Source organism: Peromyscus eremicus, chromosome 5, assembly GCF_949786415.1.
Source record: "Peromyscus eremicus chromosome 5, PerEre_H2_v1, whole genome shotgun sequence".
Taxonomy (NCBI): Eukaryota; Metazoa; Chordata; class Mammalia; order Rodentia; family Cricetidae; genus Peromyscus; species Peromyscus eremicus.
In genome coordinates, this window is record NC_081420.1 from 43,075,975 (window position 1) to 43,095,344 (window position 19,370).

The 19,370-nt window shown below is 39.3% G+C and overlaps 1 protein-coding gene across 1 annotated transcript in view; it reads right to left on the bottom strand.

Annotated features, from left to right (window-relative positions):
* Vps41 (VPS41 subunit of HOPS complex) overlaps nt 1-19,370 on the bottom strand; it is a 163,997-nt gene that overhangs the window by 65,193 nt on the left and 79,434 nt on the right. The window contains exons 8-9 of the mRNA XM_059263371.1: nt 4,559-4,678; nt 3,329-3,475 (exon numbers count right to left, since the gene is read on the bottom strand). Coding sequence (XP_059119354.1) covers nt 3,329-3,475; nt 4,559-4,678 — 267 coding nt within the window. The remainder of the gene's footprint in view (nt 1-3,328; nt 3,476-4,558; nt 4,679-19,370) is intronic.

The following is a 19,370-nucleotide window of genomic DNA, read 5'->3' on the forward strand; positions in this document are numbered from 1 at the left end:
TTTCACTAATCAGGTGACATGAGGTGTGGGCAGGGCAGCACTTCCTTGAAGGCTCTGAGAGAGAACCTAAGCTTAGCCAGCTTGCTCTACTTCAGAAGCAACATACTGTCCTCTTGTATAACAGCTCCTTCCTTCTCCATCTCCCTCACTGGGATTGCTGGCATGGTTAGTTTGAATAAAAATGGCCCCACAGGCTCATGGGTTTGGATGCTTTGTTCCTACTCTGTGAACTGTTTGGGAAGGATTAAAAGTGTGGCCTTGTTGGAGGAAGTTTGTCACGAGGGGTGGGCTTTAAAGTTTCAAAAGATTTGCATTCACAATTCCCAGTGTGTCCTTTCTCTGCCACCTATTTGTGGATCAAAATGTGCGTTCTCAGATGCTTCAACCAACATGTCTGCTGCTTACTGCCATGCTCTGATAGGCTCTTAATCCTCCCAAATCATAAGCCCAATGAAAAGCTCTTTCATGAGTTGCCCTAGTCAGTGTTTTATCACAGCAATAGAAAAACAATAAAGCAGAAGTTGGTATCAAGGAGTAGGCTAACGCGGTGAAGAACCTGACTGTGTTGTTTTTGGAAGAATGTGGAAGACTCTGGGTTTGGGGGTAGGAAAGTGATTGGAAGCTGTAAGCAGGGTTAACCAGGCTGTCTAGCAGGAGCTTGTAAGGTAACAGTGCTGAGAGCTATATGGCTGTGGAGGCCTAGCTCAAGATGTTTCAGAGGGAAACAACACTAACAACTGGAATGGAGACTACTCTTGTGACAGTTTGGCAAAGAACAAGTTGCTTTCTGCCCTTGTAAGAATTTGCATGAAGGGGAATTGAAAAGTCATGAACTAATTTCACTGGAACTACAGACTTCAAGGAAATCTAATATTGACTCTATCACATGATTATTAGCAATCACTCTTAGGTCTTACAAAGAAGAGTGAAGCAGGGAAAAAATACATACAAAATGTAGTTTAAAGAGAAAAAATAGCACTAGAAAATGTAATGTTGGATCTAAGGAGTATGCTGAAAAAGATAAGAAGATGAAGGAGAGGCTAATCCAAAATGGAATAAAGGAAGGGATGCCCTTAGGCTAGGTTTCCAACCTGTAAAAGTAAATAGCCCAAAGAAATTTTCTGCTTCTAAAAAGCAACAGGGAAGGAAGGTGGCTGCAATCGTCAGAGGCCAGGCTCCACCTCAAGCCATCAGCCAAACTTGGACCTGTTGTCCAAGTGGTTCTGGCTTTAGAGTCATGAAGGATACACTAGTAAAGGAGTTGTGAAATCATCCTCCATGGTTAAGGAGAGTTGCTGAGATCAGAGAATGTGTAACAGAGCAGTCCCTGGGTGAAGACCCTGAGATGGCAAGGGGCCTTGAGTGGCCATTTTGTGAAGCTGTGAAAGTGAAGCCTGGATTGCAGTAGAAACCCCAAGATGTTGGAGATGCCAGAGCCTAAGAGGGGTGCACAGGGAAACCAGTCCAAGAGAGAAAAGCGGATTGCCAGCAGCAAAGCTGGAAACACAGAGCCATCTAAGTCCTTTGCCACAGGACATGGGAACTAGACATAGGACTTGCAGTTTGCCCTGCTGGGTCTTGGTCTTTCTTGGTCCAGTATTTTCTGGACCAATAGGTTACCCTATTCCTCTCTTTTGGAATGGTAATGTATATTCTGTGCCATTATATGTTGGAAGTATGCAATTACTTTTTGATTTTACAGGGATTTACAATTAAAAAACTGCCTTGCAAAGAAGGGGCTTGGAACTCTGGAAATTGAAATAGTTTTGAGACTGAAAGATAATGAGGACTTCTGAATTTCGACTAAATGAATTTTGCATTATGATATGGTCATGAATATAAAGGGCCAGGGAATGTAATGTGATGGTTTGAAGGAGAATGGCTCCCATAGGCTCATGTGCTTGGATACTTGGTCTCCAGTTAGTAGAACTATTTGGAAAGGATTCGGAAGGGTGGCTTGTTGAAAGAGATGTGTCACTGGGGTAGGCTTGAGGGTTTTAAAAGAGTTGCATTATTCCCAGTGTGCCTCCTTTGTACCTCCTACTTGTAGATCATGATGTGAGCTCTGGGCTGCTCCAGCCACATGTCTGTTGCTTGCTGCCACACTGCCACACTGCCCTGCCATTATGGACTCTAACTCTCTGAAATCATAAGCCCAATTAAACATTTTCCTTTTTAAGTTGCCTTGGTCATGGTGTTTTGTCACAGCAATGAAAAGTAACTGAGACACTGGGACTGCACTTAGAACCAGGTGACAACTCAGGGCAATCTCTCCATCCTAAACTTAATCACTTATTTTTTTTTTTTTCATATAACCAAGCACTTCAAGTCCAATCAGAAAAGAAGAGAACCTGCATCGCAGCACTGTGAGGATAGAAGAGCACGGCACGAGGCAACAGTGCTGGACTGGGCAGCAAGGCACCACACTAGTTACTGTCACACTTTTCCTTTCTACTCGTGTGTCTCGTTTCCCTTATTGGATTCCCGTTTTAATAGGTAACATTGATAAGCTATTACAATACGCCAAGTTCCATGCCCTCCCACATCCATCTAAGAAGTACGTGGAAAGGATGGAATCAATCTCAAGTCTGTCTGACTCTAAATAGTAAACTGTTGCTGAGATACTTTCTTATACATTTTTTCCTTGAGCTAAATCTTGGTTTGTTTTTTAAACTATGCATTTCACCTTTAAAGGGAAGGAATGACTTCTGAGATTCAAGTACCTACTCTAGCAGAGGCACTGGTAAGCATGAAATAAAGGTGACTGGGGTCTGGGCTCCCTTCTGGAGAGCAGCTTTACTTTATCAAGGCACATATGGTTGAGATAATCAAATGTAAGAAAAATGCTCTTAAATCAAATTATAGATAATGAGCCAGGGTCTCTATGTCATTAAATTAAGAAACATGCAGGATGATTTAGTTTTAATCTTATCTCATTACCATCAATAACCCAAATGAAACAAATGGTTACAGCTGAAGACAAAGGAAGGGTAATATGAAGATGAGCACCTGACTAAACCACCAAAACAAATCACATGCTCCAAAAACAGCTAAGAGACTGCAGTGGGATTGTGGGAAATTAAAACAGAACTCAACAAATACAGCATCATCCTGAGAACAGAAAAGGGCAATTGCTTTGCACAACACAGAAAAGAAAGAGCACATCTTAAAATCTATACTTGTGAAGTAAACTGTCCTATTACCACAGCATTCAGGTGAAAATATTAGGTTTCCCAGAAATCATTCATGAATTGAATATGTATTTCTTTAGACCATTCTCAATGAATCTATAATGATTTGGGTTTAAAATAAAGACCAGGTAAACCACCTTGATGGAAGCTCCCCAACCAATAATGAGTGTCACAGTGTCCTTCCAGCAGAGGCTGCAGGGATACATATCTGGGCGAAGACTTATATCATCTCGGGGAACATTGGTAATTCTTTGCTTTGAGGTGATGTCAAAAATCTTCACACCCTACAAAACAAAACAATGTTAGGCATCCTGCATTCTGGAAAGGGAACATATCAATAGGCATGCTATATCAAAACAATGATGGTATTTACTGGGCATGGCAAGGAGCCATACAAAGGCACAATCATGCTTTACACAAACCCTATGAGAACCCAAACTGCAAGGCAACCTACATACTTCTTTCTGGACAGAGGCTGTGTTATTAGTGGATAGCATGGGTGATGTAAATCCCACACAAACATGCAATGCACAGATACACCATTTGCTTGCAACCTGACAGGAGACAGGCACTTCTAATGGAACTCTCTGCACAGGAATGAGGTTTGCTTTTTCAGAAACGTGTTGATTCTGAAAACCCATCCACTCAAAGAAAATTACGTGTGACATTTCAAAGTGCTCAAATGGAAACATCAAGTATACTGCTGGCTGAAAATGAGCCTCGAGACCATGGTTGTTTACTTTCTTTGGGAACCAAGAGAAGTAAGGAAAACCCCAAACAGGAGGGTTGAACTGAGATGGTTTCTAACCGAATGGACTGATTTTCTCAATTACGTACTGAAATTTCAGATAATATGACAGATACGGAAAAGGATTATTTTTTAAACTTTCTCCAGGACCCACTTCATGTTAAATAAACTTTAAATAAGTGCAACACTGAAAGTACAATACACTTTTTAAATAGCAGGTCTATGTTTTGGCCTATGATTATATTGGAAGGAAAGGAGAAATCAAAAATAGTCTCTACTTACTTCTATCAGTGGCCTCTGGGCAATGGGTAAATGGCAGTCCCAGAACTCATTCCTGGAGCAGCCCTTCAATTATTAAAATGGCTTTTCATTCTCTTGGCTACTCTGTACCTCAAAATTCCTACTGTAAAACACAGTCTACAGTATGTTGGGAATTACTGTACTACTATAACCCAAAGTGCTCTGCCTTCCTTAGGCTCTGAGGTGTGGGATCAGTGTCACTTGTGTCTATTAGAATCATCACCCCATTGTGTGTTATCATCTTCTCTGTCCCAGACCTTTCAATCTGGCCAAGCTTCTGCCACTGCACAGACTTAGAGAGACAGACATGAGCCTTTACCATGTTATTGGCCCAAGCAATCAGATGGCCTTTCCATTTCACACTTCTTATGTTCCCTTCCCCTTCGTGCAGGACTGAAGACTTCCATCTGTTAATCCATGTCCGTTCAAACAGCAGCAACTGAGGACACAGCAAAACACAGGCTTTCAGACACCCAGAGTCACAAAGATCTTTTACTTACCTCTTCTGCCTGTCAGTGTTACCAAGTGACAAATAAGCCACTCTAAATAGTGTGTTAGTGTGTGTGTGTGTGTGTGTGTGTGTGTGTGTGTATTTATTTTTAGTGGATAACTTGCTTTTGGAAAGAATTCCCTATGTATCTTAAACTGCCTGGATCTCTATTTAAATCAGATTCGAGCATTGAGGTTATGACATATTCCAGCCACAAGATGGCACCAAAACACCAGGACTCTGGGCAAACAATGCCTTAGTGAGTAGTAGCTTCAGGAAAGCTTTTCAAATAAGGAACTAAGAACCAATTCATTTTGTAAACTGGAAAATCAGAACCTCTTAAATTTCTCACTGACAAGAAAGTCATCACAGATTAAACTGCTTTAGTTTGAAACGGTCAGCTTTTCTTTCATTTAATCCAAAGCAAATAATTTGACAGTATCTTTTGAGCAGTAAATCAAATTACAAAGTACAGATCATTTGCTTTAGGATTTAGGGTCTCTAAATAGTCCACAGTAGCTAGACACTGTATAGAGTAGAATCTACTGTGAAATCCTACTGGAAATTTTAATATAAAATATAACTGGTTGCCGGGCGGTGGTGGCGCACGCCTTTAATCCCAGCACTTGGGAGGCAGAGCCAAGCGGATCTCTGTGAGTTCGAGGCCAGCCTGGGCTACCAAGTGAGTTCCAGGAAAGGCACAAAGCTACACAGAGAAACCCTGTCTCGAAAAACCAAAATATATATATATATATATATATATATATATATATATATATATATATATATATATATAACTGGTCAAAACTCCTAAATCCTGAAAAAGATATAGTTCTGATAATTCACATATTTGTAAAATATTTTTTATGATATACTCAACTTCAATTCTTTAAGCAATGACATTTTTACCATGTGTCACTAAAAGCACATTATCCAGAAGTACGAGTTTCACCACTACATACTAACTAGTACTAAGAACAGACACCACAGCAGAACTGAGGGTCCTGAAGTGTAGCTGGAGTTTTCTCCAGTCCTCCCTGGCCCACAGTCAGGACAAATCTCTCTCACCCACCAGTCTCGCAGCCACTCAGACTCAACCAAGTAAATACACAGAGACTTATATTACTTATAAACTGTATGGCCGTGGCAGGCTTCTTGCTAACTGTTCTTACATCTTAAATTAACCCACTTCTATAAATCTATACCTTGCCACATGGCTCGTGGCTTACCAGTATCTTACATGTTGGTACTCATGGCAGCAGCTGACAGCATCTCTCTGACTCAGCCTTCCTGTTCCCAGAATTCTCTTCTCTGCTTGTCCCGCCTATACTTCCTGCCTGGCTACTGGCCAATCAGCATTTTATTTATACAGAGTAATATCCACAGCACTGAAGAGAGAAGTTCCACTATTGCTGGCCTAGAATCTTGTTGTAGAATTGTGGGCCTACAATCTCTCTGCCCCCAAATTCTAGGATTACTGGCAGATGCCACCACACCAGACAAGAGAATTTTTAAAACTCCTGTTTCAGTTCACGTCAGTGTTTTGTGTATCTCCAACCATGTCCAAAGCACTGGGGAGAAAAGATCATGCATTAAGAATAAATTTATATTTTACTTATATTTCCTACATATCTTTCTCATTCTTTACATATCCATAATTAGAATTGATATAAAAAAAGAAAATGTGCATTCTCACAAGTAAGCTGAATATATTCATGTCAATGTGCTATAAATGTTTGAAGTTCTCTGTTACTTGTACAAAAGTAAGCTGGCCTCACCATCCATCTTCCATCAGAAATACTGCACCCAGTTTCACTGATCTTGTAACTCATCTCATCCTTAGCTACCTAGCTAGAAATCCACAGGGGTGGCCTTGCACTGAGATTCAGACTCTTCCCTTCTTGTCACACAGGGAAAAGACCTAACAGAACGCTGCCCATCCAAGTGAGCAGAACAATGAATTTGCTACAAGGTTTGAAATTTGGAAAAGGAGAAAAAAAAATAAGAGTATATTTTTGGAGACAGAAAAGGATTCCTAATCCACTAAAAATAAACAGTTAATAACTGTTTTAACCAGGAGAAATTGGTAAGATCACAGAATCTCTCCTCTACCTGTGGCCTTGGTCTGGAGGGGATTGTGAGATATGGGCAGGGCACAGTGAGTGCTGATCACTATCTGCTAAGAAAAATAACTGGCTAGGTGGACAGGAGAGAAGCCTGGTAGAGTGGCAACATATTACTTCCACCATCAATTCCCACCTCAGAACCAACTCAGTATTGAGAGGAAAGATAAACAATATGCACTTTGTTTACCCAAAGTTTAAATTAAAAATTTTTTAAAATTTGTAAAAAGTGAGAACCCAGTAGAGGCTGTGATTTCACATTCTCCGCAAAGCAGCCTGACAGAAGCTGCTCAGTTAGGTACCAGAGTGCCAACCCTGTATGCTCAGTGTGACAAGCGTGGATGGGAGGCTAGTCCTAGGAACCCACAGCTGAAGCACAAAGGCTCAGGCTATACAGGCCAAACTGTCCTCACTTCTGCTGTCACCATGAAAGAACACAGGCACACTGGGATTGCTGGGCACCTACAGAAGGCTTGGTATCTGAGAAGAATTGATATTAGCCAGGGAATGGGATAAATCTCTTCCTTGGGACTCCAAAGGCCTAAGATATCCCACAGAACAGACAGCAGCTTTAAAAGTTAGATTTAATTCCTCATATCACCACTCTTCAGGGATAACAAAAATAAGAAGTTAATAAAGGACAATAAAAGATTAAAAATATTCTCCAACTTTGTAAAAAAAAAAAAATCATATTATACCTAGAGTACTAAGCCAACTAACCTTCAGGAAACCAATAAAAATGAGAAAAAGGAAACAGCTCAGATATGTGCTGTGGAACAATCCTTTTCTACATTATGAATATGTGTTACTCTCACTTGTTAGTGCAGGCAGGAGTCACTGGCCAGAAGCATAGGGAGCTGGAGATGAACATGCCATGCTAATAAAGGTACCACCTCGTGGCAGAGTGTAAACAGGGATATGAGTTCATTTAAATGTAAGAGTTAGCTAGTAATAAGCCTGAGCTATCTGCCAAGCATTTATAATTTATATTCAGCCTGAGTCAGTTATTTGGGACTGGTCAGAAGAGAAACATCTGATTACAGATATGGAAGTTACAAAAGCCACACAGAAGTCAAACAAAGACACTCCACTGAAGTCCATAAAAAGAGTTTTAGTCACATCAGTTTACCACGTGACTCTCATAAAGGACCATAGAAAATATCAAGGAATTAATTCTAGTTATTCTCAAAGTACTAGAAATTCATTTGAAAGGAAAAAGAAAGTGAGATATTAGCAATTTTAAAAATTGAGCAATTAGGTGAAAGGGTGTTGATTTTTCTTTCTGTATAGTAAGACATGTAAAGAGTACAGAAATGCCCTACATTTGACTAGATAAAAGAAGTCATTCTGCTATTCTCTCACCCAGCCTCACACATCCCTATGAACTCTTCCTGGTTCCTGCAGTTAGTCATTCCATGTTATATACTTACATCTGAAGAAATCCAGCTGGAATGTCTCTATACCACAAAATACAACATGGCAAAATATCCCTAAAGGTAATGGTGAGATTTGTATCTTGGCAGTAACCAACTGCTGTCTAACTGGAGTTAAGGCCTGATGAGTAGGAGGGAAATCAGGTCTGGTAATAGAAACTTAGATAACTACCATCCAGGGCTCAAGAGATCATGGCTCTTAGAAGAACCCAATTTCTAGGTTAAAATAACCAGGTCTAAAACAGAGCTTTGTATCCATAGTGCTACAGAGTCTTCCAGAAAGATGCTTGAGGACTCTTTCCACCACCCTCAACACACCCCACCTCCACCCACCTTTGCTTCCACCCATCTCCACCTCTGCCCACCCACACCTCCACCCACCTTTGCTTCCACCCATCTCCACCTCTACCCACCCACACCTCCACCCACCTTTGCTTCCATCCATCTCCACCTCTACCCACCCCACCTCTACCCACCCACACCTCCAAGGACAATGGTCTCAATTTGTTACATTTTTATCTTCTGTTCTTTTTTTTTCAAATTCACTCCACCAAGTCCCCTCTGTTACAATCAGTGTGCTTGGGTTAGCAGGGGAAACTGAGGCCAGCTGGCCCCTGTCTTCCCTTTGTTCTGTCCTAGCTCTGGGGAAAACTTCTAGGAGGGGAAAGGAAGAAAAGGAAGGAGACAGGAATTCAGAAGTCAGTCTATGTCAGGTTTGATTCAGACAAACTCTATAAACTCCTTTGACATGATGGGAAGACCAAAGATCCCTCTACACTTTCAGTGAAGGCTTCATAGAGAGAAAGGCCAAGGACATGTATGCAAAAGTCACATGTTGGAAAAACAAAACAAACCCCCAAACCAAAAAGAGGAAACATGCTAACTTCTCTAAACAAATGAGACATTTGAAACTATTTATCACTACAAGTTAAATGTGATTTGTCTGATTCTTGGATGTTTCTCTCTGCTGAGTAGTATTCCATTGTGTATATGTACCACATTTTGTTTATCCATTCTTCCGTTGAAGGGCATCTAGGTTGTTTCCATGTTCTGGCTATTACAAACAATGCTGATATGAACATAGCTGAACAAGTGCTCTTGTGGTGTGGTTGAGCATTCCTTGGGTATATGCCCAAGAGTGGTATAGCTGGATCTTGGGGGAGATGGATTCCCAATTTTCTAAGAAAGCGCCATATTGATTTCCAAAGTGGTTGTACAAGCTTGCATTCCCACCAGCACTGGAGGAGAGTTCCCCTAGCTCCACATCCTCTCCAGCATAAGGTGTCTTCAGTGTTTTTTATCTTAGTCATTCTGACAGGCATAAGGTGGTATCTCAGAGTTGTTTTGATTTGCATTTCCCTGATGATTAGGGATGTTGAGCAATTCCTTAAATGTCTTTCAGCCATTTGAGTTTCCTCTGTTGAGAATTCTCTGTTTAGTTCTATAGCCCATTTCTTAATTGGACTGTTGGGCATTTTGATGTCTAATTTCTTGAGTTCCTTATATATTCTGGATATCAGTCCTCTGTCAGATGTGGGGTTGGTGAAGATCTTGGATGTTTCTCAAAATGTAATAGTTTTTATCACATCACTATTGTCTTTTGTGGATAAAAATGAATTACCTGTAAATAAGCAAGCATCTTCTGTAAGCCATGTCTCTCCAATTGCTTGGTCCTGTTATGTGCTTTATAATCATGCTGGTCCAATCACAGCACCACTGTCCAGTTACGGCCTCCTCTTCCCTGGGTCTGGGTATCATCTGAGCTTCCCTGCCTCTCCATGCTGGGGAAAGGACCATGCCTTTCTCATTGCTAGACACATGGGTATGATGGACAGTACACAGCAAGCAGGCTTTCTGAGGGCTATTCTTAATCCTGCCCTCATTGTCAATTCACGATGTATCTGCCACTTTTGTGGAGCTGTGTAATGGCCCAGAGCCTCTTTTCAGCTATACAACCTATCTGTAACTCCTGATACTTCAAAAACTGCATCCAATACATGGGAATCTGCCATCTCTAAAATGAAAAGACCTCCAAGCTTATTCATACAATTAACACATAAGAGAAGGGACTTATTCTATTGAGCTCGTCCCCAGTTCCTGCAATGGCGGGCTAATGCCCATTCCTCAAGGGTAGAGTATGTAACTTATATAAAGCTTATCAAAAATTTGAAAACTACTTTTAACGTCAGTTTTCTCATGCTTCATTTAAGTAGCTGCTGATCTCTTTTCATAAAAGGACACAGATATGCCCTATGTTTGGCTTGCACAGTGATGTTCTTCTGGGCCCTGCAGAAGGCTCTGGACCTGGATGGCATTCACCTCTCAGGTTCTCTGTACCTAAGCAGCTCTTCTCCTTGCATCAAGTCCCTGGTTCCTTATCAGTTCCTCTGCCCATATTCCTTACTCACAAGTTCTAGCTTCGAAGCCTCATATGGTATTCAACTTCATGTGTCTGCTAGTGGTTGCTGAGTTTTTTGTTTTTTTTTTTTTTGGTTTGGTTTTTTTTTTTTTTTATCACTGGCTTTCTGTGGGATTTACTCCAAGATACACAGGGCTTCACACAGGAGATCAGCACCAAATAGTACACTTCCATTTACTGTTTTAGCCTAATCTATGGGAATTTTGAGGAGGAACACATTTTCTAGCAGGAATGCCAAGGAAGGTTCTGTACTGATGATTTAGAGAAAGATAAACTACTTTTCTTACACACATTCCGCACTAATTTAAGTACCACAAAGCTATCTGCCCCTATTTCACTGACATTTAATAAAATCCATTTCTTTCTTCTAGTCATAAAACTGCCTAGAGACCTACTGAGCACGAATGCTCTACAAAGCATTTTAGGGGTAAGTCATTGAACGAACTAGCCTTAAAAGCAGCTGGTTAATTTATTTGGTTTGTCTTCCACATCCTGTATTATCGAATTGTCATTATCCCAATACTGAGAGCAATTTAAGCTCAATGGGAGCTAAGTACATGGAGAGGAAAAGCTGTTTCCAAGAGGTCTATATTTTTGTTGTTGTTGGAGAAAGTATTTTAGAGCTTTATTTCCCATAAATCCACATTCTGGCAGTCAGCACTCTCAGTACTTATATTTCAATAGGAGCCTTCACATACCAGCAATATACTTTATTCTTCTGTGTTTGGTGCTGATAGATGTATCTAACACTTTTCTACATTACAGAGTGGTGTAGGATGCACATCCCAGAATCTCCCACACCTGTGCCAAGCTCCCTAACAGTTGCGATAAAGCCTCTGGTTCTGGCTCCGTGCTATCATTACCAATCACCCAAATCCCCAGATAGAGGTAAGGTGCGTGTTTCAATCGTCAGCTCAGGATCTTCCAAGTTTATGGACAACATAACTTTTTAGCCTTCCTCAACACATGCAATGCTGCTTGCTTTGAGGAAGACAAAAAAATAGCAAAGACTGGGACAGTGGGATCATGCCATGGGAAGCAGATATGATCCTATAGGAAGGACCAAGGGTCTCAAGAAAAACAATTCCATAAAAGATAACCTCTGCTAAGTCAGATGAGATACTAGACAATGAAAAGATAATAATATGGTGGGAATAACGGGATGGTGCACACCTTTAATCCCAGCACTCAGGAGGCAGAGGCAGGTGAATCTCTGAGTTAGGGGACAGCCTCAAAAGGATAGTCTACAAAGCAAGTTTCAGGATGGCCAGGGCTATACAGAGAAACCTTGTCTTGATAAATCAATAATAATAATAATAATAATGTGAGAATCTTTTAAAAAGATAAATTTCAGCAAATCAGAACCTAACAAGGAAATCTCAGTAAAACAAGACAAAGATATTAAGGTAGGAAGTCATATTATGGGACTTAAAGACTTGAGAAAGATCAAGATAAAATTCTAAAAGCAGAAACACAGGACTGGAGAGATGGCTCAGTGGTTAAGAGTGCTTGCTGCTCTCTGAGAGGATCAGAACTTAGTTCTCGGCTCCTACATCAGGGCTAACTGGCCTCCATGGGCACTCGCACATACAAGGCACACACAGAGCACACATATCCTCCCATAACTAAAACTGAAATAAGTCTTTCCTGCAAGTGGAAAGGACAATTGAATGAAACATTAGCCAGAAGGTACTGGTTGTACACAGCAGAGAGGAGCCTATAATTCAGACAGAGCCAGGAGTGGCCAAGTAGCCAGGGGAGCAAGTGGGAACCTTCATCTTGCTTCTAGCTTTGGCTCAGGACCAAGGTTTAAAACACAGTTTTTTGTTCATTTTTTGGTTTGTTTTGTTTTAATGTCCTGCAAGAAAGATCATAAAACATGGCAAGAAAGGGGGACAATCTGAAGTATCTTCTTGCTTTAAATACACTGGTTAATTTCTGGATATATTATATTCCTTCAAATGTCTTTTTCTAAAGGCAACTTCATGTGCTTAAAAGAAGTCAAATGCAGACCAAACACTGCTGCTACAGAAAGCGCCTTTGCATACAGGAGTCTCACAGCATGGCCAGCTATGAGCTTTATAGGAAATACAGGAAACATGATGTAAGCACTGGAAACTAGCTAATTTTGTGAAAACTATGTGGACATATTGATAGCTGAAAACAAAACAAAACTGAGACATTGTAAAGTCAAGTCCACATGAAAAGAAGTTACTGAACCCCAGGGATCCCTTGAGGAGGAGTTTCTTTTGTGTTGTAAAACAGATGACAGATGTAAATCTGTACATAAACCCATCTACCCCTACAGACTAAAATATATATATGAAGGGTAGACCATTTAACCCTTCAACTATAATATTTACAGATGCAAGTTCCTGACTATAAATGACTGAGAAATAATTGTACCATTTATTAATAATTCTGCTACTATAAGAAAATCTTCCACACAGATCCATATCACCAGACTTAACAGAGATAGGCTTATAGTTCAGATTGTGGCCACTTTAAGATGTATCTCGAGGCCTGGACTCGAGGTCAGACCTTCAGCAGCAGAGAAGAGAAAGTCTAAAAGCTGCCCATATCTGAACTCATGTCCTGTGTCAGGAACAAAAATCTCTAATTTTACCTGTATAGTACCTCAACTGTAAATGGACCACTGGAAGGGAATCATGGCAAGAAGGGTATGAAAAAGAAATACAAAATTGACAAATTTGCATAACATAAAAGCTATCTTATTTGCATATTTGAATAAACCCTTCACATAGCTCTATGTAAAACAAAGGGAAGAAAAACCTTATGATCATGACCTCCTTCAACAGAAAAAACAAGTTAAATGAACCCATCTTAATTTGTTATAATTACTTTCCCTATCATCATTATGAAAGGCTGACATTAACTGGGCACACAGTCAGTTGCTTCATGAAAGACCAGGCACACTGTCAGTCACGGGTAGGTCTATAAAAGTGGGTTTTGAACAGACTCACATCTATGGGATATGATATACATATGCAATCATATGCAATATGCAATCAACATATGTAACCACTCCTTACATACTTCAATTTCTACTGTAAGTCTTATTTGGACTCCTATATAGTATCTCCCTAGGAACAGGAATAATTATCCCAGATTTAGACAATATTGATAAAAAGGCTTCAGGCTATTCAGTAGGCAGCAATAATTTGTTTTCAAACTGACAATAAATATCAAGTGGACAGTCTTCAATGGCCTGGCTTCTATTATAATATTAAAAGCTGCCCTGAGCAAAGAATGTCACCAGACGTATTATAAGGGTAGAAATGGACGTGAATAATATGAATGTTCAAAATTTCTAATAGTTAAAAGACATTGCAAAATAATGTTTGGCAGAGACACAACGAAGTAAGCTATTTGCACATAGCTGGTATAAACGAGTGTGCATTGTTCGAAATATAAGTTTACTCAGCAATGTGTTCAAATACATAAAACCTAGTCATAACCTTTGACTTAAAAATTCTAATCAAAGGAATCAATGCTAGGAAAATAGTTCAACCAACAGACAAAAGTTCATGCCCAAAGATTCCTAGATTCAGCACAACAAAGAAAATGACCAAGTGAAGAGATGGCATATAGATCGGAAAATATGCTTGATGGCTAGTTACCTGACTGAGTCTTAATATCTAGAATATATAACAAATTAACAAAATTGAATCACCAAAAGAACAAGCTATTCAGTCAATAAGTGGCTAACTGATCTAAATAAATACTTTATAAGTCAGTGTGTAAGTTTCTCAAAAAACCAAAAATAGAACTACCATATGATTCTACTCCACTCCTAAATATATATCCCAAGAAATCTAATCATACTACAGAGACATTCGTCCATCCATGTTTTCTTCAATATTATTCTTAATAATTAAATTATGAAATAAACCTAGGTGCCTACCAGCAGATGCAAGCATAAAGAAAATATAGCATAAATGCATAGTAGAATACTGGTCAATCACAAAGAATGATATATCACATGCAGAACAATGAATGAAAATGGAGATTATGCTAAGTGTAATAAGCCAGACAGATTTTAAAATACAACCTATAAGTAGAAGAGAAACCATTAGGGAAAGGGAACACAGGAAGAGAGAGACTATCAAAGAGAAATAGGAACAAAGAAAAGAATGGGTCGTAAGAAGGGTTGATAAAAATCAAAACACAATACATGCGTTATGGAAATGTCACAGTGAAGCCTATTAATTTGTACAACTAATATGCACTAGTGGACTGGATCTGGAGCTCAGTTGGTAGAGTGGGGGCTCCATCCCCAGGACAAAATAAATCAGGTGTGATTATCCACTCCTGTATCCCTACCATTCAGGATATGGAGGGAGATGGATCAAAAGTTCATGGTTACCCTTAGCTAGGTAGGTGTTTGAAGCCAGATGTCTGGGCTATGCGAGACTCTGTCTCAAAAATACATTAATAATAATAATGATAAAAAACAACACAAGTAGACTGTTGACAAACATGGATACAAACTAAAGGTTCAATAACAGAAGAATAGCTAAGAAAACTAAACAGACCTGTAGAATGGACAATCAGGCAAATATTAAACAATACTAAACAACTTCAACGTAGGGAATTTCATATACTATAAAATTTTAAATAAAAACAAGTCCTAAATTGAGATGACTTTATCCATTCTTTCGCTATTTTATTATAAAATAAATGAATGCTTCTAACAAAAAAGATTAAATGAATGCCAATGAAGACCAAAAAGTATGTTCATAATCCTGCTCAGACACACTACAATCAATGATTTGGTCTATAGCCAATCCTGAATGTACCTATATACATAATTATATTTCCAATGCCATGGGACCCTTCATACACTTTGGAAAAGTGCGCCAACAAAAACACTCTAACAGATGCGGGCACTTTACTTACTCCCACTGACAAAGAGAAAGGCTGACATCTGTAAAGGGCCTGTCTTGTCACTCACAGGGAAGACTTGGTCTTCTGACAAACAAGCAACTTCACAGAGCACCAGCAGTATACAAGGCCACTCTGCGAGCATGAAGGATATTGGTATAGACAAGATCATTCCATAAGCATGTCTCAATGAATGCTTTCCAAAAAAAAAATAATCACACACTTCATCCTGTCGAAAGTGAGAGACCCAGCTTCTTTACTATTATACTTCAGCCTTGGCTTAGCCTCTGTCCTCCTAGATAAGGCTTATTTAAATACTCAAGAACACAATTACTCTGGCCTCTTTACAGTAAAGCATCCATTCTAGAACAAACATGTGCCTCCTTAAGCCTCCTCCAAATCACATCCTAAAATTGCTCCATCTTAAAAGATCATCTTTCTGACATCCTCTTCCTAATATGCCATGGCAGTTCTAATGATCTATGGACATAGGGCACACAGCCCATTTAGGTATTTAGTATGTTCCAATCTTCACTGTTAAAAATAACCAAGAGGAATATTGGTTGAAAGTTTAAAAACAAAGAAAATACCACTATGAGATTTCTCCAAAGTAAAACTTATATCCTTACATATGTACATACATACAAAGAAAAATACCTGTACATCTTTCTTTCTCCAATGATTCAGAACATTCATTTCTCCCCAGATCATCATTCTGATTAATTAGTGATCTTACCAATGTCATTCCACTACTATTACCCCACTCACATTCTTGTGAAAAAAAAACACCACCCACTGTCACAATACAGTGTGCAAGGAATAACATTACCTGGAACCCTCCACAAAGATGTGCTCAAGAAACAGATCTGAGCTGAGTAGTCCTTGAAATGAGCACTTTAGTTTGTATGAGTGACACTAACTAACAACAGTTGTACCTGTAATCCCCTGTTTTATTCAGTCCTACTTAGAAAGAAAGGGAGGGAATATTAATAACAGTCAACCTGTATTAAGCCCCACAAGAGAACATGATGAGCATCTCTCCACTAACTAGCAATTCTACTACTCAAATATGCAATGAGAAATACAGTAAATAGGAAGTGACAGTGACTTGATTGCTTCAGGAAGAGAAGGATTCAAGGAAGTGCTATGATCAATACACATATTATCGCACATAAAAAGGGCTGGAGTACAGCTGCAAAGGGCTTGCCTTTTAAGCATAAAGGTGTGAGTTTGATCCCCAGAACCCACGCAAAAGAAGCCAACCATATGCTTTTAATCCCAGTAGTGGGGAATCAAAGGAAGGCCAATTGCTTGAGGCTCATTGACTGGTCATCTCAGTCTACATAGTGAGGTTCAGGTCAGTGAGAGATCCTTTTTAAAACAAGACAAAAAGAGGAGAAAGAAAGAAAAAAATAAGTGGACTACAGCTGAGTTTGTCCGCTGGTCTCCACTTGCATGGTCAGACACAATTACATGCATACACACATACATGTGAACATGCACATATACGCATGCACCAAAAGGTAACTACTATATATGGAAATTTTAGTTGAACTCCTTGCAGAAAGATCTTCTCAATGGGCAGTTGATGGCCTTGTGTCAAGGGACTCATAAAAGAAAATGAAGCTGGCATGGACCCTTCCCACATTCCACATCCACTGTCGATACCAAAGACTGGGAACCCTACATCTAGACACCAGGAAATCAACTGACATTTGGTATAAATGAAAAAATAAAATGTCAATGTTGTGACTTAAGTGATTGCTAGTTTAAGAAACTGATTTCTATATTTACCCTCAACCAGTATAGAAGATACAGAAAACTCTACCAAAATATGTTGCCATGGAGTTAATTTACAAATTGGTTTTATATGATTGAGAAAAATGGTTTGTGAAGGTTACATTTGTGTTCTACTTCCTGTGAATTGGTGTTTCTACAGTGTTGATCTGCTGATAGCATGAAATTCTAGGAATGGAAACACAACTTGGAATACAGTATATAGAAGAAAAGGGGGATTTTTTTTTTTTTTAGCAGTTCAACATAAATCATCAGCACATAAACTTGGTGATGTCCTGTGACTTAATACTGACTTGAACAGGAAGTCTTCAAGCATGTATTCTTAATTCTTCACAAATGTTCAGCTGAAGAGTATAATGGAAGAACTGTGTGAGATGGTACAGGCTGCCTATGGCCATCTCAGGACAATGTTCATAACTATCCTGCACAGTCATGTCCTTGGACTATGCATACACTGTACATAGCTCATGTCTAAATCCTTGCAACCCTAAAAATATCCGGGTCCCATCTGACCAAAGGATAAACAAGCAGATAAGAAAATACCTCTGCACTCGGTGTTTAGTGATCCCAGCAGGACGAAAGGCTCCTTGGCAATCGCACTGCTGAAAACATTTACAGCTGGGGTGGGTGAATGGAGGTGTTGGGCATAGGACAGACATTTTTCCACCTCAAGCTGTGTAAGTTCTGAGGATCCAATGTACAATATAGGGACCATAGTTAATAAGTGGATGACTGAAATGTACTGAGACTAGATCTTAAGTCTTTTCACCACATATAAGAAAATATAACTACATGAGAGAACCAGGTATGTTTGATCAAATCCTCATATTGAACTATATGTGTTAAATACACCTCAATAAAACTGGAAAAACAAAATAATCTTGAAAATTTGTTAAAATTATATTTTAAGGAAGCTATTTTATTGAATCATCTTTAGAATATTCAAATGCAATTTTTATTTGCAGATCACCAGTGGAAGCCTACAGGCAAGGTATGATACAACTATACCACCATCATCCCCAAAACAAACAAACAAAACAAAACAACAACAAAAAAACACCACAAAGTCTCCAGCCCAGAACAGGGAAATGACTGTCCTCATTTCATTCAAACAGGTCCTTTCCCTGTCTGCTGACTGATTTTTTTTAGCATATAAAGAAACCTGTGTGCATACCCAGGTCCCTTTATTTGATCCCACAACAATGCCAAGCAGTTGACTATCTCACTTCTACAAATGAACGTCACTGCAAACACTGTCACAATGAGCTAATAATTTGTCAAAGAAGTAGAATCAGTTATCACTGAAATGTATTTTGGAGTTCAAAGGTGAAGGTTGTATAAAGCTATTTATCTTGCCGACAGAGAAAACCTTACAATTAAAAAAAGCATCCAGACTTGGCAGCTTTATGTCTAAAGTGGAAACTCACTGGCTATGCTCATTTATTAGATTGCTTCCTACTTGTATAAAAATCCACTGGTTCCATTGTGCTAGCACTCCCTCTGATGACACTTTTCAAAGATGAGCTTCTGATTTTCTTTCTTTCTTTTTTCAACATGGAAACAAAACAGAATTTTGAATAAGCTTTTATGCTCATATGTCAAGCAGTGAAGTCCATAAACTCAACTACAATATTCAACTACTAAGAAGTTACCTTGAGAACCTAAAAAACAGAAAAGAGCACTGGCTGCTCTTCCAAAGACCCTGAGTTCAATTTCCAGCACCCACATGGTGGCTCAAAACCATCTATAACTGTAGTCCCATGGGACCTGATGCTCTCTTCTGCTGTGCAGACAAAACACCCATATGTAAATAAAAATACATAAATAAATCAATCCTTTAAAAATACTTTAAAAACTAAAATATTAAATAAGAAGACTAACTATTCTTATCAATAGCCCACATATCTTAATATCAGACTTTCACTTTCCTGCCTGCCTTCTCCATCCCCAGCTCATGAGCCACT